Source organism: Microcaecilia unicolor, chromosome 8, assembly GCF_901765095.1.
Source record: "Microcaecilia unicolor chromosome 8, aMicUni1.1, whole genome shotgun sequence".
Taxonomy (NCBI): domain Eukaryota; kingdom Metazoa; phylum Chordata; class Amphibia; order Gymnophiona; family Siphonopidae; genus Microcaecilia; species Microcaecilia unicolor.
This window is the reverse complement of record NC_044038.1, coordinates 101,536,533-101,559,859: the sequence shown is the minus strand read 5'-3', so window position 1 is coordinate 101,559,859 and position 23,327 is coordinate 101,536,533. Positions and strand designations below refer to the sequence as shown.

The following is a 23,327-nucleotide window of genomic DNA, read 5'->3' as shown; positions in this document are numbered from 1 at the left end:
GTGCGTTTCCCGGCAGCGACCCCCTTCCTATTGGGGTCAAAAGAAATAAACAATTGGGCGGACTGTCTGTGGGGCTGTGTCCGCTCCAGATAGAAGGCCAACGCTCGCTTGCAGTCCAATGTGTGCAACTGACGTTCAGCAGGGTGGGTATGCGGTCTGGGAAAGAATGTTGGCAAGACAATTGACTGGTTAAGATGGAACTCCGACACCACCTTTGGCAGGAACTTAGGGTGAGTGCGGAGTACTACCCTGTTATGATGAAATTTGGTATAATGCGCATGAGCTACCAGGGCTTGAAGCTCACTGACTCTACGAGCTGAAGTAACTGCCACCAAGAAAATGACCTTCCAGGTCAAGTACTTCAGATGGCATGAATTCAGTGGCTCAAAAGGAGGTTTCATCAGCTGGGTGAGGACGACGTCGAGATCCCATGACACTGCAGGAGGCTTGACAGGGGGCCTTGACAAAAGCAAGCCTCTCATGAATCGAACGACTAAAGGCTCTCCAGAGATGGCTTTACCCTCTACACGATGATGATAAGCACTAATCGCACTAAGGTGATTCCTTTCTGAGTTGGTCTTGAGATCAGACTCTGATAAGTGCAGAAGGTATTCAAGCAGGTTCTTTACAGGACAAGAACGAGGTTCTAGGGCCTTGCTCTCACACCAGACGACAAACCTCCTCCACTTAAAAAAGTAACTCTTTTTAGTGGAATCCTTTCTAGAGGCAAGCAAGACGCGGGAGACACCCTCAGACAGACCCAATGAAGCAAAGTCTACGCCCTCAACATCCAGGCCGTGAGAGCCAGAGACTGAAGGTTGGGGTGCAGAAGCGCTCCTTCGTTCTGCGAAATGAGAGTCGGAAAACACTCCAATCTCCATGGTTCTTCGGAGGACAACTCCAGAAGTAGAGGGAACCAGATCTGACGGGGCCAAAAAGGCGCTATCAGAATCATGGTGCCGTGGTCTTGCTTGAGCTTCAGTAAGGTCTTCCCCACCAAAGGTATGGGAGGATAAGCATACAGGAGGCCGGTCCCCCAATGGAGGAGAAAGGCATCCGACGCCAGTCTGCCGTGTGCCTGTAGTCTGGAACAGAACAGAGGCAGCTTGTGGTTGGTCTGAGAGGCGAAAAGGTCCACCAAGGGGGTGCCCCACTCTCGGAAGATCTTGCGTACCACTCTGGAATGGAGCGACCACTCGTGCGGTTGCATGACTCTGCTCAGTCTGTCGGCCAGACTGTTGTTTACGCCTGCCCGGTATGTGGCTTGGAGAAGCATGCCGAACTGGTGAGCCCAACGCCACATCCCGACGGCTTCCTGACACAGGGGGCGAGATCCGGTGCCCCCCTGCTTGTTGATGTAATACATTGCAACCTGATTGTCTGTCCGAATTTGGATGATTTGGTAGGATAGCCGATCTCTGAAGGCCTTCAGCGCGTTCCAGACCGCTCGGAGCTCCAGGAGGTTGATCTGAAGATCTTGTTCCTGGAGGGACCACAGACCCTGGGTGTGGAGTCCATCGACATGAGCTCCCCACCCCAGGCGAGATGCATCCGTCGTCAGCACTTTCGAGGGCTGCGGAATTTGGAATGGACATCCCAGGGTCAAATTGGTCCGAATGGTCCACCAGTGCAGCGAATTGCGGCAACTGATGGACAGACGGATGACATCCTCTAGATTCCCGGTAGCCTGACACCACTGGGAAGCTAGGGTCCATTGAGCAGGTCTCATGTGGAGGCGAGCCATGGGAGTCTCATGAACCGTGGAGGCCATATGACCCAGGAGTCTCAACATCTGCCGAGCTGTGACCTGCTGAGACGCTCTGGTCTGAGAGGCAAGGGATAGAAGGTTCTGCGCCCTTGCTTCGGGAAGGAAGGCCTGAGCCGTCTGAGAATTCAGCAGCGCTCCTATGAATTCCAGAGATTGGACTGGCTAGAGATGGGACTTCGGGTAATTTATCACAAACCCCAGCAGCTCCACAAGGTGGATAGTACACTGCATGGACCGAAGAGCTCCTGCCTCTGAGGTGCTCTTGACCAGCCAATCGTCGAGATACGGGAACACATGCACTCCCAGCTTGCGTAGATACGCCACAACCACCACGAGACACTTCGTGAACACCCGTGGTGCAGAGGCGAGCCCAAAGGGCAGCACACAATATTGAAAGTGCCGTGTCCCCAGACGGAATCGGAGATACTGTCTGTGAGCTGGCAGTATCGGGATGTGAGTGTAAGCGTCCTTTAAATCCAGGGAACATAGCCAATCATCTTTCTGAATCATTGGTAGAAGGGTGCCTAAGGAAAGCATCCTGAACTTCTCTTTGACCAGGTATTTGTTCAGTCCTCTCAGGTCTAGGATGGGGCGCATCCCCCCTGTTTTCTTTTCCACAAGGAAGTACCTGGAATAGAATCCCTGCCCTTCCTGCCCGGGTGGCACGGGCTCGACCGCATTGGCGCTGAGAAGGGCGGAGATTTCCTCTGCAAGTACCTGCCTGTGGTGGGAGCTGAAGGATTGGGCTCCCGGTGGGCAATTTGGTGGAGTGGAGGCCAAATTCAGTGTGTATCCGCACCGCACTATTTGGAGAACCCACCAGTCGGAGGTTATCAGGGGCCACCTTTGGTGAAAAACTTTCAAGCTCCCTCCGACCGGCAGGTCGTCTGGTACGGACACTTTGATGGCGGCTATGTTCCCATGGATCCAGTCAAAAGCCCGTCCCCGGCTTTTGCTGTGGAGGTGCAGGGGGCTGCTTAGGCGCATGCTGTTGATGGGAACGAGCGCGCTGGGACTGTCCCTGTGCCTGAGGAGGCCTTCGGGCCGGCTGGGTGTACCTACGCTTGCTGTAGGCGTAGGGTGCAGCCTGCCGGGCCCGGAAAAAACGTCCACCTGCAGAGGTGGATGCTGAAGGCGCCCGGTGGGAGAGCTTGTCAAGAGCGGTTTCCCGCTGGTGTAGTTGGTCCACTAACTGCTTGACCTTCTCGCCGAAAATGTTATCCCCCCGGCAAGGGACATCCGCCAGTCGCTGCTGGGTGCGGTTGTCCAGGTCAGAGGCACGCAGCCAGGAGAGTCTGCGCATCACTATACCTTGGGCCGCAGCTCGGGATGCCACATCACAGGTGTCATAGATACCCCTGGACAGGAACTTTCTGCACGCCTTCAGCTGCCTGACCACCTCCTGAAAAGGCCTGGACTGCTCCGGAGGGAGCTTGTCGACCAGGTCCGCCAGTTGCCTCACATTGTTCCGCATGTGAATGCTCGTGTAGAGCTGGTATGACTGGATGCGGGTCACGAGCATGGAAGATTGGTAGGCCTTCCTCCCAAACGAGTCCAGAGTGTGAGACTCCCGCCCCGGGGGCGCCGAGGCGTATCCCTCGAACTCCATACTCTCTTGAGAGCAGAGTCCACGACCGCCGAGTCATGAGGCAATTGAGGCCGCATCAACTCTGGGTCAGAGTGGATCCTGTATTGGGACTCCGCTTTCTTGGGGATGGTGGGGTTAGATAATGACTTCAGCCAGTTCCGAAGCAGTGTCTTTTTGAGGACATTGTGCAACGGCACCGTGGAAGACTCTCTAGGTGGTGATGGATAGTCGAGGACCTCGAGCATCTCAGCCCTCGGCTCATCCACAGAGACCACGGGAAAGGAAATGCAAATAGACATATCCCTGACGAAGGAGGCAAAGGAGAGGCTCTCAGGGGGCGAGAGCTTCCTCTCCGGTGAAGGAGTGGGGTTGGAGGGAAGGCCCACAAACTCCTCTGAGGAAAAATATCTGGGGTCCTCCTCCTCCCCCCACGAGGCCTCTTTCTCGGTGTCGGACATGAGCTCTTGTAGCTCAGACCTCAACCGGGCCCGTCTCGACTGCGAGGAACCACGTCCTCGGTGATGGCGTCGAGCGGTGGACTCCCGCGCCGGCGGGGATGAAGCTCCCTCCATCGACGTCGACGGGGACTCCACCTGCGTGGCGGTTGAGACCGGCGTCGAAGGCCTCGGCATCGGGCTAGAGCACACCGGCGCCTCCATCAACGGCGCCGGGGGCGCAAGCACCCCCAGTGCCGGCAGAGCCTGGCGCATCAGCCCTTCCAGAATCCCTGGAAGGATGGCTCAGAGGCACTCGTCTAGGCCCGCTGTCGGGAAAGGCAGGGGGGCCGGTGTGGGTGCCGGTGCCGGAAGCTGCTCGGGTCCAGGAGACAGTACTGAAGCACCCGCGGACTGGCGCAGCGACACCTCTTCAACCAAGGGGGAACGCTCCTCTCGGCACTGCCGCTTCCTCAGCGTCGAGTCCTCCCTCGAGGTGCCGGAGCTGGCAGTTCCGTGCGCCGTGGGCGACCGATGATGGTGCTTCTTGGCTTTCTTTCGGTGCCCGTCATCGGCGGCAGAGATGAAGAGGAGGTAGAACCCCCCCGGCTTCGAGGAATCGGATCCGACAGGGTTCGGTCCCGATGGCCCTGGGTAGAGGGAGTGGCCGGGGCCAACTGCCCGCGCGACCGTTCACCCCCGCCATCACCGGCAGGCCAACGGTACCTGTACTCCTGGGGTCAGTGCCAGAGTCGTCGCCGATTTCGTCGACATCGGTACCGGTACCGAAGACCCGGCCGTCGACACCGATGCCGTCGAAGTCGACGTCGAAGGGCCGGCGCAAGTTCCAAAAAGACGGTCCCGAAGAACTTTTCTCGCCACCTGTGTCTGCTTCCTTAAGCCGAGACACAAGGTGCACGTCTTGGTATTATGCTCTGGGCCGAGGCACTGGAGGCACCAAGCGTATCGGTTTGCGAGATCTGCCGGCCGCACCGACCACACTTCTTGAATCCGCTCGGGACCTTCGAGGACATCGATGGAAAAATCGTGTCGGCGAAGTCAAAGTCGTCGATGGTGGCGGTGAAAAAGCACACCCAAAAAAGAAAATGACCGCGCGGCTACAAGGCCGCAACGAAGCGCCCTCGCGGCTAAAAACGACGAGGACACTGTTCTTTTTTTTTTTAACAATCAAAAAAGAAATACGCGAACGCGTACGCGAAGGAGAAAAAACCGCAGCTAGGCCGCGATCCGGTTTCCGGGGCTGACAGAGAGAGAGACGATAACACGTCTCTCTCCAGCACGGAATAGAAAAAAACTGAGCGGGAACGGTCGCGCACAGGCGGGAAGATGGCCGCACATGCGCGGTGTGCGTGCCCTGCGTGCAGGACCGCCTGCGAAGTTTTCTTCCGGTTGGTGGGGGCTGCCGTGGACGTCAACCCTGTCGTGAGAACAAGCAGCCTGCTTGTCCTCGGAGAATACATGGATACGGTGGGCAGTGCTGGTGTTATCCAGTAGGTTGGACTGTTGTTTCAATGACAAAAAAAAACATCAATGACATATCCCATTTCACTGAGTGTTGTTACCAAATAAAAACAAGCAGAAAAAAAAACATTTTGTCAATAATAGTGTGAAGTATGTGTAAAGAAGGTATCATTTTAATGGCATTGCCTCCCGAAACAAAAATGAACACTAAGTAAAACAAAACAAACAATGCTGCAAATGATATGGGAATGAAATGATTATTATTATTAGCATTTGTATAGCGCTACCAGACGCATGAAAGTTTAAGCCCTTCAGTATTATTCACATAGCAGCAATATTCAGCTCACTATCTGGATAGCTAATTGAATAAAGTTAGGTCAGCCTTTTTTATCCAGATACTTATCTAGTTAGTGGTTTGAATATTGTCCTAACTAAATAACTCTGGGGGCTGCCCTTGCTTTGCTCATGGACCATTTCAGCACTATCCATACAGGGCCAGGGTGGTCTGCAATGATTTTCAGTGGCGTAATCTGGTAATACTGCTGAAAACTGATGACTGGCCCCGATCTGTGGCACTTATCCAGGTAACAGATGCTGTTATCCTGATAAATGCTTTTTAATATCAGGCTGATTTATATATATATATATATATATATATATATATATATATATATATATATATATATATATATATATATATATATGTCAACTAGTGACGCATTTCTTCACATGGAAATACTGGAAAAAGACAAAGTGCTTTTGTTTATTTTCCTGTTGTTGCATTTCTGCCCTTGTTAGAATCTCTTAAGCTATCAAAGCGTACCACAGAAAATGTTGTTTAAAGGTTGTCAGTTTCTTACTTGTAGGTTGGACAGCCAGCAATCAGACCACACCGAATGAAGTGCATGAGACTGGTGGGAATGATTACAGAATTTCCCATTCTGTACTTACTGAAGGTAATGGGCAGAATTTCTTTCCAAAGCTGTATGGATATAGGGAAAAAGATATAGTAACAGTGAAAGTCAAAAAGAGAGGAAGAAAGAATGGAGTAAAAGAGAGACACAGAAAGGAAGTGTGTGGTGAATGATAGGAAGACAGAAACGAAGAAAAAGGAGATGGAGAGAAAACAGGGACATCGGAAGAGAAAGGACAGAGAAAGGGAGGGAGAGAGAAAAGACTAGAATGGTAAATCTTCTGATGTTACTTAAAGGGATTTGCTTCTCCTGAAGCAGATTCCTAAAGGCAATATATAGTCCACTACCAGTATCATCCTCTACTTCAATTAGATCTAATAGTGAATCAGCTACTTGACAATGTTTTTCTTCAAAACACTTCATAACAATGCCATGGAAACTGATATAAACACATTGGGCCCAATATTCAGCCAGCGTGATCAGTGTTTTGTTGCCTGTTGCCTGTGTTAAAGCAGGAAATACAATGCTAGGCTATGTCTGGGCTTCAGCATTTAATCTCTGGGTTTGCAGAGCCGATTAGTTAAGTGTGATATTCTGCACTTAACTGGCAATGGGTTACCTCATAAAGATAGGACTGACTTTAATGCAGTCCTATTTATGCAGTTAACCTAGCTTCTGCACAGAAGAACTTCACCCTTTAAACTGTGTACCACTTTCTCAGGTTTTTGTAGTCCAAAAAAGCATCACACTGCATGTTGGTGCTTTCTCCTAGAATTACTGCAAATCTTTGTTTTTGACTAACTGATATCAAGTCACATTGTTGATGAAAGGCAATCTCTTCTTGTATGACATACGACCTTTTAGTGTACTTCAATGCCATTTTTGATGCTATGGCACTGTAGTGGCTCATTCCGTACCTCAAAGGGAATGAGCTATAACTCGGCTGCTCCAATAGAGCAGTAAAGTTCTGTTACCAGTTTAGAGAGTGTGTGTGTGTGTGTATGGGGGGGGGGGGGGGGGGGGGGGGGGGGGGGGGGGGGGGGGGGGGGGGGGGGTTATGAGTTGGGAAGAGCGAGCTGGGAATAGCATCTCTGATTGCTGCAGTAAGTAATTTATTTTCACCAATCAGAAGTCATTGAGGTCAGGGGGTTCTTTGAGGTTGGCAGGCTTTTCTTTGGTGCTTTTTGAGAAAAGCCTGGGTGAGAGGGAGTTTTTGTGACCCCCCCCCCTTCCTGCCCTGTTTTTGTTGATTGATTTGCCATGCTGTAGTCAACGGGTGGGTGGGGGTTTAGGGGCTGTTGTTGCAGCAGCAGCAGCAGCAGTATAAGGACCATTCCCCTGGTACAGTGGAGGTTGTTTTCAGAACAATGCTAAGGAATGGAAAAGGGAAGGAATAGGTTTCTTGTACACCATCATGAACCCGGGGTTTTGGCAGGTTTAATGTTACCACAGACCTTGCCTTGAGGAGGGGTGGTTAGTTCGATACTGTCTAACCAACAGTTTGAGTCCTTGTTAACTATTATTAATTTGATGCTGGAAATGTGAATTTGTGAAATGTGGGGAATGATTTTTGAAACTTGGAAAAATTGCCACATGGAAAATGTCTGAAAGTCAAGTTTTCTGTGTGAATGGAATTTTTTGAGAGTGCGTGGGAGTGTGAATGCCTGAGTTATGGGAAACATAGCTTTAATGCATTCGACCAAATGGTCTGCATGTGCGAATAGAGTATTGTGCTTAACACAGATAGTATTATTTCAGCCTTTGCAACTTTATCATCTTTGCCATCTCCCTTTGTTTTTTTGAAAAAGGATCCTAGTGTTTTTAAAAATTTTCACCTTGATGTATTCCTAATGCTTTTTAGAATTTTTATGAGCAAGTAGACCAGTTCTGTTAGTGTGAACAAGTCTAGGACTGCAAACAACAAATTTGTCAGCAGAATACACGCATAATTCAATCTTTCAGTTCTTTCAACTAGTCTTCACTGAACTCTTGGTTATAATGCATTTTCTTCTTCTCTGGCAACAAATCTTTCTCTTTTGTATTGTCATTGTTGCTGTCAATACTGCTGATGACATCGATTTTATTCATGGGCTGCTGGGTTTGCAAATGACGATTAAGCAACAAAAACAGAAGTACATTTTTATTATACAAAAGTAACAAATAAATTGGTACATTTTTTTTACAGAATCCCAATATGGCGATGATCGCCAGTGGGGATGAGTGCATGAGACAGATGCAAGTATGTGCAGCATAACAATTTGCACAGGAATGCAGTAGCATACAGATCAAATTCACATCACATGAATTGTGTCATTCACACGATGTGTGTGCTGCATGCATATCATGTGAATGACACAATTCATGTGATGTGCATGCTGCTATGTGCCAGCATGGACTGCCATTGTCCATGAGAGTGCCTTTAAAAAAACCTACTGCTCAATATTCAGCCAGCAGAGGGTCAGTGTTTTGTTTATATATATGCAGTGCACTCCATTTAAGTGCATGTCGGATAAGCGCATGCTCTGTTTAACTGCATGTCGTACTTCGGTCCCGTTTTTGGCGCCATCAATTTCTATGGTGACAAACTTTGGTTTAGCGCACCACTGATAAGTGCAAGATTCGCTTATATGCATGGTTTAAGACCGCTCCTCTGCAGGAAAGACTCCGCATAAGCGCACGCACGGAATATGGAAACCGATTGACGCATAACAACAAACGAGATTTCTAATTTACCGCCTCTTTAACTGCCACAGGCAGAATAAGCAAAAGAATGTTGTTAGAGTGTACACTGGAGTCGTAGTCGTTGTCGCAGAGGAACTGTAAGACTTTAACACTGGCTGAACAAATAGAAGTTCTTTAAAAATTAGAAAACAAACAAAGTCAAGCATCTACTGCTAAAGAATATGGTGTCAATCCCAGTCAAATTTCACGTGCCTTGAAGCAGAAAGATCAGCTTCTGGAAGACTGGCAAAACAAAACAAATCCACACAGGAAACATAAAAGGGCGGGAAAAGCTGAGGAGGTAGAAGATGCTCTTCTTCGGTGGTTTTCTCGAGTCAGGAGCAGACAGTTTCCTGTCAGTGGTCCACTGCTTATGGCGAAAGCTAACCAGCTAGCTGAAAGTCTTGGACTAACTGAATTCAAAGCCACTGTTGGATGGTTGGAAAGATGGAAGGAGAGGAACAACATAAAATTCAAGAAACAGCATGGTGAGAAACAAGACGCTGATGATTTTGGTGCTGAAAATTGGGTTGTTTCAGTTCTTCCTACCATCTTGAACGAGATTGCACCTCGTGACATTTTCAATGCTGATGAAAACGGTCTCTACTGGCGAGCGATTCCTGATGGAACACTTGCATTCAAACATGCCAAAACTACTGGAGGTCAAATGTCGAAGGACCGACTGACGATCCTCCTTTGCTGCAATATGGATGGGAGAGAGAAGTTGGAACCACTCATCATTGGAAAGAGCAAACAGCCCCGTTGCTTCAAGAAAGTTAAGCGACTTCCTGTGTCATACGAGGCTAACGCAAATTCATGGATGACAGGGGAAATTTTGAAGCATTGGCTACAGAAGTTAGACACTAGAATGCGGGCACAAAAGCGTCAGATTTTGTTGATTTCTGATAATTGTGCTGCACACAGGGATGATGTCAGGCTGTCTAACGTCAAGCTGGTCTTCCTGCTACCAAACACTACCTCTCTGATCCAACCTATGGATCAGGGCATAATAGCTAATTTCAAACAACATTATCGGGCTCTTGTGCTACGTCATTTGACAAGCGTTATGAATGACCAGACTGGCAAGGATAAACGTGCTGTTGAACTGGCTTGTAATCTATCACTGTTGGATTCCCTACATATGCAGAAAGAAGCCTGGAATCATGTTACACAGGCAACCATAGTGAACTGCTACAAGAAGGCAAGCTTTGTTAAGGATGTAGAGAGGGACGAAACATGCAGCTGTTGCAAACGCGTCAGATAAACAGGTTATTGACATCCCAGCCGGTGTTACTGAAGAGGAGTTTCATCGCTACGTAGCTGTTGATTATGATCTACAAACAGTTAACGACAGCACTGATGTCGAGATATGCGCCTACACGCAGGCAACAGTGGCTGATGATGAAACAGATGATGAAATGAGCAGTGAGGCACATGCTGACGAAATTCAACAACCTCCTCCTGTCACTTTTGCAAGAGAGCTAGAGAGTCTCAACATTGTGCGGGCCTATCTGGAGGCCACTGGATATCAGTGCTATGACAGTTTTTACCGTCTGGCAGACGTAGTCTATGGAACTCACAGACCCAATAGTGTACAAAGGACTATAACTGATTTACTTCAAGTAAGCCTAACGTTAGTTAACGAAGACTGTATACTGTACGTATAATAATAAACAGTACTGTGCATATGTTTATCAGATGTCAAGCTTCTTTGGGTCACAATGGTTAAGTGCACGCTCTGGTTAACTGCATGTAGTCCCAGACCCTTGCACTTAAGTGGATTGCACTGTATATGGAAGGCTGACACCTAGCAGTAATAGCATGAGACTACCATTAGAAGTTATGGTGGTGTAGGATAAATCATAGATAATAAATTACCTGTGTCCAGGTTCCCCTAAGCAGAACTATCTGCAAGCAAATAATCCTGAATTAGGTCTAGGGGTGGGAACCTTGGAACCTAGCCAAATACTTCCGTTAGAAAGAACTGTAGCTGAGAACGCAGGCTGATATATATATATTAGATTTATTATGGTAACAGGTAAGAAAATATCGCTAAGGTATACAAAATAGAACTCTGCAAAGCTTTGGCTGAATACAAAATTACCGGCTGATAAAAATTACACTCATACATCACACTACTAAACACTAATTCTTATTGGTTACCAGATAAAATTACACCACTGATCAGTCACACTATGTTACGAGGTAGTACAGTTATTAGCAGCTTCTCCTGATCACAAGTATGACGGCACCAGCCTTCTGCTCAGGTAAATACCACTAACTAGCCCCCGACTAGTAGGAAATGAATCACCGTGTTTCTCACCAGGCTGAGACCTCAGGGTCGTCCCTCTCGGGAGCTGGCACGGGACACCTCACAGACTCAAGCTGATATAGCAGCGAGCCTTAGTCAGAGCTGGAAGGGAACTCTGCAGCAGATAAGGAGGGCACAGGTCACTCCGTGCTGATACAGCTGAACCACAATACTTTCCTCCAGATACACAGTTCATCAGTTGGTGGACCTTATTAGGTCTCACTGGTCTTATTTTCACCTCCACCTTCTTCCAAGGCTTCTTACTAACTCCCCTCTCATTCCCGCTCTCCCCGTACCTCTTGGTCCGGTGGCTGCAGGAACCAATCTGGATCTTCCTCGGCTCACTGCCTGGCAAGAACAGATCGTTGTTCTTGACCTTCAAGTTGTTACATTTTGGTATGCATTTTCTGTTTCTCACCCGCCTTGCTGGAGCCAGCCTCTCAGGGAGATAAGGGGGGCCTGGTTTGCACACAGCATGTCCTTGGTGTTGAGCTTCTGCTGTAATTTTCCACAAGCTGCAAAGCTGTTTCTTGCTGACACAGAGATGTGCGGGTCAGAGTTTACAGCCTCCATTTTGCTGTCATAAGATTATACAGGCCAAGGCCCACAAGGTGAGACACACAGGGAAATACTCCTACAGTGGCCATTTTACAGATAGAGCAGCAAAGGGCAGAATTGAGTGGAGTTTGCTCCTGCTTGGCCTAACTCACTAAACCACCAGGAAGCTTAAGGTAACCTGGGGGGGGGGGGGGCTACAGATGGCTGGGTGAGGGAGGGGTCTGATCTCGGGGGGGGGGGGGGGGGGGGGGTGCCAGGAAGGAGATTTGCTATTGGTGAGTTTGAGAAGGGGATCGGTAATATCAGGGGGGAGGGGTGTTGGACCTTGGTTAGGGGACAGAAGGATCAGCTTCAGGCCACTACCTATAATTACGCAAGTGCTGGCTGATATTCAGTGCCATCACCCGCATGGCTAACTGGGCAAAGTTAGGACTGTTTTTTATGCACTCCCGTATGTTTGGTTAGCCATGCAGGCACCGACACTGAATATTGTTGGCACCCACATAACTTGTGGCTCCTCCTTGACTCTGCCTGTGGAACACCCCTCTCCTGCTGGATTTTTAAATGGCCAATTAGTGCTGATATTCAGTAGCACTACCCAGTTAAGCACTGATGAATATCAGTGGCAGGCCCATTAAGCACAATTTACTTAAATCAGTGGCGTAGCCAGACAGCCTCCTCGCTCCCACCATTCTCTAATTCTCCCCCAACAGCTTCCAACTCAAAATATCAATACTTTAGCTAATGATCATCCCCAGTGTCTGTCAGCTGAAGATTTCCCCCAAAAGCGGCCAGAACTCCCTTTTACCAAATTGGCAGACAGCAACAATGTCCCTGAGCCATTGATGCTCTATGCCAGCACCCCACACAGCGCTTAGTTGTCGATGGCTCAAGGATGATGTTGCAGAGCTTGGTAGTAGAGAGTTCTGGCAGTCTTTGGAGGAGGCCCTTAGCTAAGGATGCCACGTTCTGCCCTGGCAGAAACAGGAAGTTGCAGCAGAGCAGAGGCTTAGGGGGTTAGCAGCAAGCAGCATGTGGGAATCACTGCCACTATTGGCAACCCATGGAAGTAGATGACAGTACCAGCTTTGCTTCTGTGATCCTGCAAGGTGTATTGCTGCTGGGTGGGCCCAGGCCCACCTGTGGCTACGACCCTTACTTAAATTGCTTTGAATATCAGGCCACTTTATTCTTGCGTTTCCTACTTCTAGATTAATGATACTACAGAAACAGTTCCAGAAATGGAGGGAAAACACCACAGTTTGGGAAAACCCATAGATTTCCTATTGAAACCCTTAGAAAAATAAACAGGCCCCAAAAAGGTCTACTGGAGAAAACATAGTGGTGGCAACACTGTCTGTGAATTTTTAAGTGTTATATCTTAATGAGAAACTGTAGTTTCTGATGCCAAATTCAAAGGAAAAAGGTAAAATTATGTATAATCATACCTGATAATTTTCTTTCCATTAATCATAGCTGATCAATCCATAGACTGGTGGGTTGTGTCCATCTACCAGCAGGTGGAGATAGAGAGCAAACTTTTGCCTCCCTATATGTGGTCATGTGCTGCCGGAAACTCCTCAGTATGTCGATATCAAAGCTCCATCCGCAGGACTCAGCACTTAGAGAATTACACCCACGAAGGGACACTCTGCCCAGCTCACCACCGCCGAAACGGGGGAGGGGAATTAACCCAGCTCATCCCCACACAAGTGGGGGAGGGGAATCCGTCCAGCTCATCCCCGCGGAGCGGGGGAGGGACACCACACCCGCCGATGCGGGGGGATCTGGCTTATCCTGCAACCGCAACCGCGGGAGGAGCTGACTGACCCTAACACCGCCGAAGCGGGAGGGGTACAAAGCTGCCCTACAGCCGCACGAAGCGGGAGGGAGTGCCGGCAGAATTTAAATCTCAATCCAGCCCCGTAAAACGGAGGGGAGAGGAATGCAGCAGCTCACTGTAACACAAACTCGTCTCAACTCTTGAAGAATCCAAGTGAAAAAACTTGAACACGAAGTCTTTCTGAAGTAACTGAAGACTAAACTTGAACCTGAAATGCAACCAGAATAAAAACAGTACAGATATCTGGGAGGGGCTATGGATTGATCAGCTATGATTAATGGAAAGAAAATTATCAGGTATGATTATACATAATTTTACCTTCCATATCATCAAGCTGATCAATCCATAGACTGGTGGGATGTACCGAAGCAGTACTCACCCAGGGCGGGACATTGAAATCCCTGACCTCAACACTGAAGCTCCAAACCGGGCCTCCGCCCGTGCAGCCACAGTCAAACGGTAATGCTTGGAGAATGTATGAGCCGAAGCCCAAGTTGCCGCCTTGCATATCTCTTCCAAGGAGACGGATCCGGCCTCTGCCATCGAGGCCGCCTGAGCTCTAGTGGAGTGAGCCTTCAGCTGGATAGGCGGCACCTTCCCCGCGGCCACATAAGCCGCTGCAATGGCTTCCTTGACCCATCTTGCCACTGTAGGCTTAGCAGCCTGCAGACCCTTACGAGGACCTGCAAACAGGACAAACAGATGATCCGATTTCCGGAAATCATTGGTCACTTCCAAGTATCTGATGATGACTCGTCTCACATCCAGATATTCAAGAGCGGAGTACTCCTCTGGGTAGTCCTCCCTACGAAAGGAAGGGAGACAGAGCTGCTGATTCACATGGAAGCGAGAAACAATCTTGGGCAGGAAGGAAGGCACTGTGCGAATAGTCACTCCTGCCTCAGTGAACTGCAGAAAAGGCTCTCGACATGAGAGCGCCTGGAGCTCGGAAACTCTTCTGGCTGAAGTGATAGCCACCAAAAAGACTGCTTTCAACGTCAGGTCTTTCAGAGATGCCCTCGACAAGGGTTCAACAGGCGGCTTCTGCAATGCTGTTATCACCAGGTTGAGATTCCACGCAGGCACCACTGAGTGCAGAGGAGGGCGCAGGTGATTAACTCCCTTGAGAAAGCGCACCACATCTGGCTGCGAAGCCAGGGAAGCACCCTTCAGGCGGCCCCTGAAGCAAGCCAGAGCCGCTACCTGGACTTTAAGGGAACTGAGCGACAGGCCTTTCTCCAGACCTTCTTGCAGGAACGCCAACACTGAAGAAATTGGAGCAGTGAAGGGAGAAAGTGAGCCTGCTTCACACCATGCTGCAAAGATACGCCAAACCCTGGCGTAAGCAGTAGAAGTAGAGCGCTTCCTCGCTCTCAGCATAGTGGCGATGACCTTGTCTGAGAAGCCCTTCTTCCTCAGACGCTGCCGCTCAATAGCCAGGCCGTAAGACCAAAGGGAGAGGGATCCTCCATCACCACGGGACCCTGATGTAACAGGCCCTGCTCCACTGACAGCCGCAGAGGATCGTCGACTGAGAGCCTGATCAAGTCCGCATACCAGGGACGTCTGGGCCAATCCGGACCCACCAGGATTACCCTGCCGGGATGCTTTGCCACCCGGTCTAGCACCCTGCCCAACATGGGCCAGGGCGGGAACACATAGAGGAGCTCTTGTGTCGGCCACTGTTGGAGAAGAGCATCTACTCCCAGGGATCGAGGGTCCCGTCCTCTGCTGAAAAAGCGCGGCACTTGGCAATTGGCCAATGACGCCATCAGATCTAGGCTCGGCTGGCCCCAGCGCTTCGTGATGTCCAAGAACGCCTGAGCAGATAGTTGCCACTCTCCGGGCTCCAAGGTATGGCGACTGAGAAAGTCCGCCTTGACATTCATGACTCCAGCAATGTGGGCCGCTGAAAGCTGCTCCAGGTTCGCTTCCGCCCACTGGCAAAGACTCATAGCCTCCTTGGCTAGAGGGGCGCTCTTGGTACCTCCCTGGCGGTTGATATAGGCCACAGCCGTGGCATTGTCCGACAGGACCCGTACAGGCTACAACCCCAGTACCGGGATGAACTCCAATAACACCAACCGAATGGCTCTGAGTTCCAGGAGGTTGATAGACCACTTGCCTCTGCAGGAGACTAGAGCCCCTGCGCTGTCCTTCCCAAGCAGTGGGCTCCCCAGCCCATCAAAGAGGCGTCTGTCGTGACGACAATCCACTCCGGGGTCACCAGAGGCAATCCTGCAGACAACTTGTCTGTCTGCGTCCACCAGCTCAGCGCCTTGCGCACTGCTGGGTCCACGGAAAGGCGCACAGCCTAATCCTCCGACATCGGAGTCCAGCGCAGCAGCAGAGATAGCTGTAGTGGTCTCATATGAGCCCTGGCCCAGGGCACTACTTCCATCGTGGCCGTCATAGAGCCCAACAGCTGCACGTAGTCCCAAGCCCGAATAGGAGAAGCTACTAGGAACTAGTCCACCTGAGCCTGAAGCTTGACAATCCGATTGTCTGGCAGGAACACTCTGCCCACTTGGATGTCGAATCGAACTCCCAGATACTCCAGGGACTGAGTCGGGCGCAGCTGGCTCTTCTTCCAGTTGATGATCCATCCCAGGGAGCTCACCAGAGCAACTACCCGGTCCATAGCTTTGCCGCACTCTGCATAAGAGGGGGCTCGGATCAACCAGTCGTCCAGATAAGGATGGACTTGTACTCCTTCCTTTAGCAGGAAGGCCGCTATGACCCCCATTACTTTGGAAAAGGTCCGCGGAGCAGTAGCCAACCCGAAAGGGAGGGCTCTGAACTGGAAGTGTCGTCTCAGGACTGTAAAACGCAGAAAGCGTTGGAGAGGAGGCCAGATGGGAATATGCAGGTACGCTTCCTTGATGTCCAAGGAAGCCAAGAACTCTCCTGCCTTCACTGCCGCTATAACAGAGCGGAGAGTCTCCATGCGAAAGTGCCTCACTTTCCAGGCCCGATTGACCCCTTTGAGGTCGAGGATAGGCCGGACAGAACCTCCTTTCTTTGGAACCACAAAGTAAATGGAGTAACGTCCCTTGCCAATCTGATTTTTTGGCACCGGAACGACCGCACCCAGGCGGATCAGGTTGTCCAAGGTCTGCTGCACTGCCACAGCTTGACCGGAGACTTGCAGGGAGAGAGTACAAACCCGTCTCTTAAGGGTTGGCAGACTCTAGCTTGTAGCCGTCTCTGATGACTTCCAGCACCCACGCGTCTGAAGTTATAGTGGTCCACTCGCCCAGAAACGAGGACAGCCGTCCTCCAATCTGCACTGGGGCGTGGACCAAGGCCCCGTCATTGGGTACGAGACCCTGGGGGAGGACCGGAGGGAGCACCTCCGGGACGGCGGTCTCTGCGAAAGGAATGCTGCTTGGGGGAGAAATTCCTCTTGAAGGAAGAGGGGGCAGAGGAACCCGACTTGCCCGGGCGGTACAGACGGGCTTCCAGCAACCGTCCTCTGGAGGTACCGGGACGAGTACTAGCCCGAGCCCTGACCTCTGGTAATTTCTTGCCCTTAGACGTGCCGAGATCGGTCACGATTTTGTCCAGCTCGACCCCAAAGAGCAGCTTGCCTTTAAAAGGCAATCTAGCCAGGCGGGATTTAGAGGCGTGGTCAGCAGACCAATGTTTCAGCCAAAGCCACCGCCGCGCAGAGACTGTCTGAGCCATGCCCTTAGCTGAGGCTCTCAAGACATCATACAGCAAGTCTGCCAAATAGGCTAAGCCCGATTCCAGGGCCGGCCAATCAGCCCTCAAGGAAAGATCCGAGGGGGAAGCCCGCTGCACCATAGTCAGGCACGCCCTGGCCACATAGGAGCCGCAAACTGAGGCCTGCAAACTTAACGCAGCTGCCTCAAAGGACGACCTTAAGGCCGCCTCCAATCTTCTGTCTTGGGCGTCCTTTAGGGCCGTGCCACCTTCCACCGGCAACGCCGTTTTCTTAGTCACCGCAGTGATTAAAGAATCCACGGTAGGCCACAGATAGGCCTCACGTTCACTCACAGCCAAAGGATAGAGGCGGGACATAGCCCTAGCCACTTTAAGGCTCGTTTCCGGGACATCCCATTGAGCCGCAATTAAGGTGTGCATGGCATCATGCACGTGGAAGGATCTAGGCGGGCGCTACGTCCCCAGCATAATGGCAGAGCCAACAGGGGCTGAGGGAGAGACGTCCTCCGGAGAGGAAATCTTCAAAGTGTCCATGGCCTGTAACAACAGGTTGGGCAAATCCTCTGGGCTAAAAAGCCGCGCTGCAGAGGGGTCATCCGCTCCATCCGAGCGGGGATCTATCTCCTCCAAGGAATCCGCAAAGGACCGTTGGGAGACCTCAGACACGCTGCCCTCATCTACATCGGAGGAGACAAAGTCCTCCAAGGCCTGGAAATCAACCCGAGGGCGTTTACCTCTGGGAACCTCAACCTCTTTATCAGAAGAGGGAGCAGGGGCAGCGTTTTGCATGAGGAAAGCCTGATGCAGCAGCAAAACAAACTCGGGGGAGAAACCCCCCAGACAGTGCACTTCCGCAGCCTGGGCAACAGCCCTAGACGCACTCTCAACCGGCGCTCGCAATAGCGGGGGAGAGACATGCTGCGCATCCAAAATGGCGTCCGGCGCGAAACTCCGCGAAGGAGCCGCGCGGGAAGAACGGCGCTTAACTTTAGCCGCTTTGTGCCGTCGCCCAAATTAAGGGCGTTCATGGCATTAATGTCTCCAACCTCAAGGGCGGCCCACGAAGAAGCCGTCCGAGCCGCGTGGCCGGCCAAGATGGCGGAGGCGAGGAGCGGGGGATGGGCGTTTATGGCGGGAAAAAACCACCACGCCGGAGGAGCGACCGGGACATTCATCGGTCACTAAACTGTCACCCATCAAGGGCGAATCAGGTTGTAAAACCCCCGCATCCCCTCTAGAAGCGCTCCAGCGATCCGGGGAGCGACCCTTTGCGCCCTCGCCCTCCGACGCCATATGCCACGAGGAGAAGAATCGGGGAACCCCCTGCCCGCTATAAAAAGGTAAAATTACCTGCTTGCCGCTCCGAGCTGTAACGAACTGGTGTCCCAGTGAGTAGCTGCAATGAACGTTTAAAGAAACGTCGAATTAAACGCCTTTAAAGACGTTTAAAATTTTTTTTTTTTTTTTTTTTTTTAAACGGAGCCAGCGGGAGGGGGGAGAAAAGGAGGGACCTGGCACCACCAGGTTTGCACTTGCTCAAAAGAGCCCTCAACCCCAGGCCTCAACAAAACCTAAGGATTAGGCTTGGAGGCCTAGCCAGAGCTGCTGCTGTGTGTGACCACCACCTGCTGAGATAGAGAACATACTGGGGAGTTTCCGGCAGCACATGACCACATATAGGGAGGCAAAAGTTTGCTCTCTATCTCCACCTGCTGGTAGATGGACACAACCCACCAGTCTATGGATTGATCAGCTTGATGATATGGAATAACCTCTTTAGGAAGAAACATTGTATGCATGTGGGGACTTGTCCCGTCTTTGCTATGTCCCTCACACACAGGAGAGAGGAGCAACAAAGGCTAAGGGGGAGGAGTTTTTTCAAGGTAGCTAAAAGAAGCTTTCTTCGGGGAGTGAGGCATAAGCTGTCATATCAGTCTTGGTGCCTGGTACTACATGGTCATCTATAGGACCTTAAGGGGGTCTTTTACTAAAGATTAGCTCAGTGGCGTAGCTAGACCTGACATTTTGGGTGGGCCCAGAGCTAGTATGGGTGGGCACTATGTATATGCACTATGTATATACAGTGGGGGAAATAAGTATTTGATCCCTTGCTGATTTTGTAAGTTTGCCCACTGACAAAGACATGAGCAGCCCATAATTGAATGGTAGGTTATTGGTAACAGTGAGAGATAGCACATCACAAATTAAATCCGGAAAATCACATTGTGGAAAGTATATGAATTTATTTGCATTCTGCAGAGGGAAATAAGTATTTGATCCCCCACCAACCAGTAAGAGATCTGGCCCCTACAGACCAGGTAGATGCTCCAAATCAACTCGTTACCTGCATGACAGACAGCTGTCGGCAATGGTCACCTGTATGAAAGACACCTGTCCACAGACTCAGTGAATCAGTCAGACTCTAACCTCTACAAAATGGCCAAGAGCAAGGAGCTGTCTAAGGATGTCAGGGACAAGATCATACACCTGCACAAGGCTGGAATGGGCTACAAAACCATCAGTAAGACGCTGGGCGAGAAGGAGACAACTGTTGGTGCCATAGTAAGAAAATGGAAGAAGTACAAAATGACTGTCAATCGACAAAGATCTGGGGCTCCACGCAAAATCTCACCTCGTGGGGTATCCTTGATCATGAGGAAGGTTAGAAATCAGCCTACAACTACAAGGGGGGAACTTGTCAATGATCTCAAGGCAGCTGGGACCACTGTCACCACGAAAACCATTGGTAACACATTACGACATAACGGATTGCAATCCTGCAGTGCCCGCAAGGTCCCCCTGCTCCGGAAGGCACATGTGACGGCCCGTCTGAAGTTTGCCAGTGAACACCTGGATGATGCCGAGAGTGATTGGGAGAAGGTGCTGTGGTCAGATGAGACAAAAATTGAGCTCTTTGGCATGAACTCAACTCGCCGTGTTTGGAGGAAGAGAAATGCTGCCTATGACCCAAAGAACACCGTCCCCACTGTCAAGCATGGAGGTGGAAATGTTATGTTTTGGGGGTGTTTCTCTGCTAAGGGCACAGGACTACTTCACCGCATCAATGGGAGAATGGATGGGGCCATGTACCGTACAATTCTGAGTGACAACCTCCTTCCCTCCGCCAGGGCCTTAAAAATGGGTCGTGGCTGGGTCTTCCAGCACGACAATGACCCAAAACATACAGCCAAGGCAACAAAGGAGTGGCTCAGGAAGAAGCACATTAGGGTCATGGAGTGGCCTAGCCAGTCACCAGACCTTAATCCCATTGAAAACTTATGGAGGGAGCTGAAGCTGCGAGTTGCCAAGCGACAGCCCAGAACTCTTAATGATTTAGAGATGATCTGCAAAGAGGAGTGGACCAAAATTCCTCCTGACATGTGTGCAAACCTCATCATCAACTACAGAAGACGTCTGACCGCTGTGCTTGCCAACAAGGGTTTTGCCACCAAGTATTAGGTCTTGTTTGCCAGAGGGATTAAATACTTATTTCCCTCTGCAGAATGCAAATAAATTCATATACTTTCCACAATGTGATTTTCCGGATTTAATTTGTGATGTGCTATCTCTCACTGTTACCAATAACCTACCCTTCAATTATGGGCTGCTCATGTCTTTGTCAGTGGGCAAACTTACAAAATCAGCAAGGGATCAAATACTTATTTCCCCCACTGTAGGTGTGAGTAGCGTTTCTTGGGATACTCCTAAATAATGCCTTAGAGTGCACTTGATGAAGGATTTCTAATGAACAGTCTGCCCAACAAGTGTCCTGCATCAACATAAACCACATAAATACTTGGAGCCTATGTTGCAAACCTTAACACCACCAATTCTGAACACACAAATATCAATAACAGCACCTTGAAAAAGGCAGCGGTGAATATACACAACAGCAATACGTGTCCCATTGGAAAAGCCAAACAAGTCAGACTGATATAGATCCCCTCATAAGCCACATGCCAGAAGAATCTTTCACCTTGGTCACATGCAGAACACAGACCAACCCTCATCAATTACAGAATAAAGGACCAAAACTTTTAAATTGTCCTGTAACTCAGCATCAGCCCTACTCTTCCTTGTCCCCCCCATCCCTCCCTGTAGCCTGACATCAGCCCTACCCATTCCTTCTTACCACCCATCCATCCCTGTAGCCAAACATCAGTCCTTCCCTTCTCTACCTTACCCCCCCCCCCACCATCCCATTCAACTCCATAGCCCAGCATCCATCCACATAGCCCAGCATCAGCCCTTCCCTTCTCTATCCTGGTTGGTGGTTGGGAGGCGAAGATAGTGGAGGGCAGACTTATACGGTCTGTGCCAGAGCCGGTGATGGGAGGCGGGGAATCCTGCTGGGCAGACTTATACGATCTGTGCCCTGAAAAAGACAAGTACAAATCAAGGTAAGGTATACACATATGAATTTATCTTGTGGGCAGACTGGATGGACCATGCAGGTCTTTTTCTGCCATCATCAGCCCTTCCCTTCTTTACCCTAACCCCATCTCCATAGCCTGGCATCAGTCCTTCCCTTCTCTACCCTACTACTACTACTACTATTTAGCATTTCTATAGCGCTACAAGGCGTACCCTCATCCCCGCAGCCTGGTATCTGCCCTCAAAGATTTCCGATCCAGCCAGCCCTTAAATTCAGCAATTTCCCTTCCATCCATATCCAGCATTTCTCCTCACTCCCCTCCCCTCCCCTCCATCCATGTGCATCTACTTCCTCTGTCTTCCCTCCCCTCCAGCCATGTCCAGCATTTCTCCTCTCTTTCCTCCCCCTCCATCCATGTGCATCTCCTTCCTGACTTCCCTCCCCTCCATCCATCCACTCTCCATTCTTCCCTGCCCTCTCCTCTATCCACCCATATCCAGTAAATTTGCTCTCTCCCCTGCCCCCTCCATTCATCCATCCATGTCCAGCAATTTGCCTCTCTCCCCTGCCCTCTCCTCCATCCATCCATGTCCAGCAACTCTCTATTCTCTTCTGCCCTCCCCTCCATCCACCCATGTCCAGCAGCTCTCTATTCTCCCCTGCCCTCTCCTCCATCCACCCATATCCAGCAAATTTGCTCTCTCCCCTGCCCCCTCCATTCATCTATCCATGTCCAGCAATTGTCCTCTCTCCCCTGCCCTCCCCTCCTCTCCATTTCCAGCTATTCTCCCTGCCCTCCCTCAGCTCCCCACAAACCACAAAAAATGGCGGAAGATGAACCAAAACAGACCAGAAAAACCATAAGGAGTAAGAGCACCAGAAACGTTTAATGGGACCCTACACGGTCCGTGTTTCGGCCAACAGGCCTTCCTCAGGGGTCTAAAATGAAACAAAACAAACAAATTAACATATGTACAACTTAAATGTAAAAGTACAAATGTTCCAAAATTAAAAACATTAAAAATACAAAATCAAAAACAAGGTTAAAAATAAATTCAGATTAAAAAGTAATCCAAAAATATCAAGAAAATGCCAAAACATATAAACACACATCACAGACATACTAAAAGTATCAGAGCCACATGATAAAAACAAATTATGCCATGTAAAATGTAAAAAAATAGGTTATATACTAGAAAAAACAATGACAATACTAATATGTAATGAAAGACACAATCTTACATTTCATGAATAAAATACAACTATATAACATCATTTGGAATATTACAGAATAACATAGCCAGCAACCACAAGCAGTTGGTAACATGTGCAGAGCTCATCGGAAAGAAGAAATGAAAATCCTAACAAATCATGACCAAAATATACATGTTAATAAAAATATTATTTAAATATTATACATGTTAATGAAAAAGCATGTTAATAAAAACAACAACACTTTAGCCATCACAAAAAAAGGTATGTAAAGATGAGAAATATAACGTTGTGACCTACCCTGAATCTGACGTTTACAGGTGCACCTCCGAGATACTCATGAAACAAAAAGCAAAATACTGCAGAAACAAAAGAAAAAGAATGAAAATATAGATGGTTGAAAATACATTATTCTACAAAAACTTGAAAAACGA

The 23,327-nt window shown here is 49.6% G+C and overlaps 1 protein-coding gene across 4 annotated transcripts in view; it reads left to right on the top strand.

Annotated features, from left to right (window-relative positions):
- Positions 1 to 23,327, top strand: part of LOC115475873 (FXYD domain-containing ion transport regulator 5-like) — a 314,171-nt gene that overhangs the window by 101,703 nt on the left and 189,141 nt on the right. For all 4 annotated transcript variants that reach the window (XM_030211932.1, XM_030211930.1, XM_030211929.1 and 1 more), the window contains exon 3: positions 6,139 to 6,228. In XM_030211932.1, coding sequence (XP_030067792.1) covers positions 6,139 to 6,228 — 90 coding nt within the window. The remainder of the gene's footprint in view (positions 1 to 6,138; positions 6,229 to 23,327) is intronic.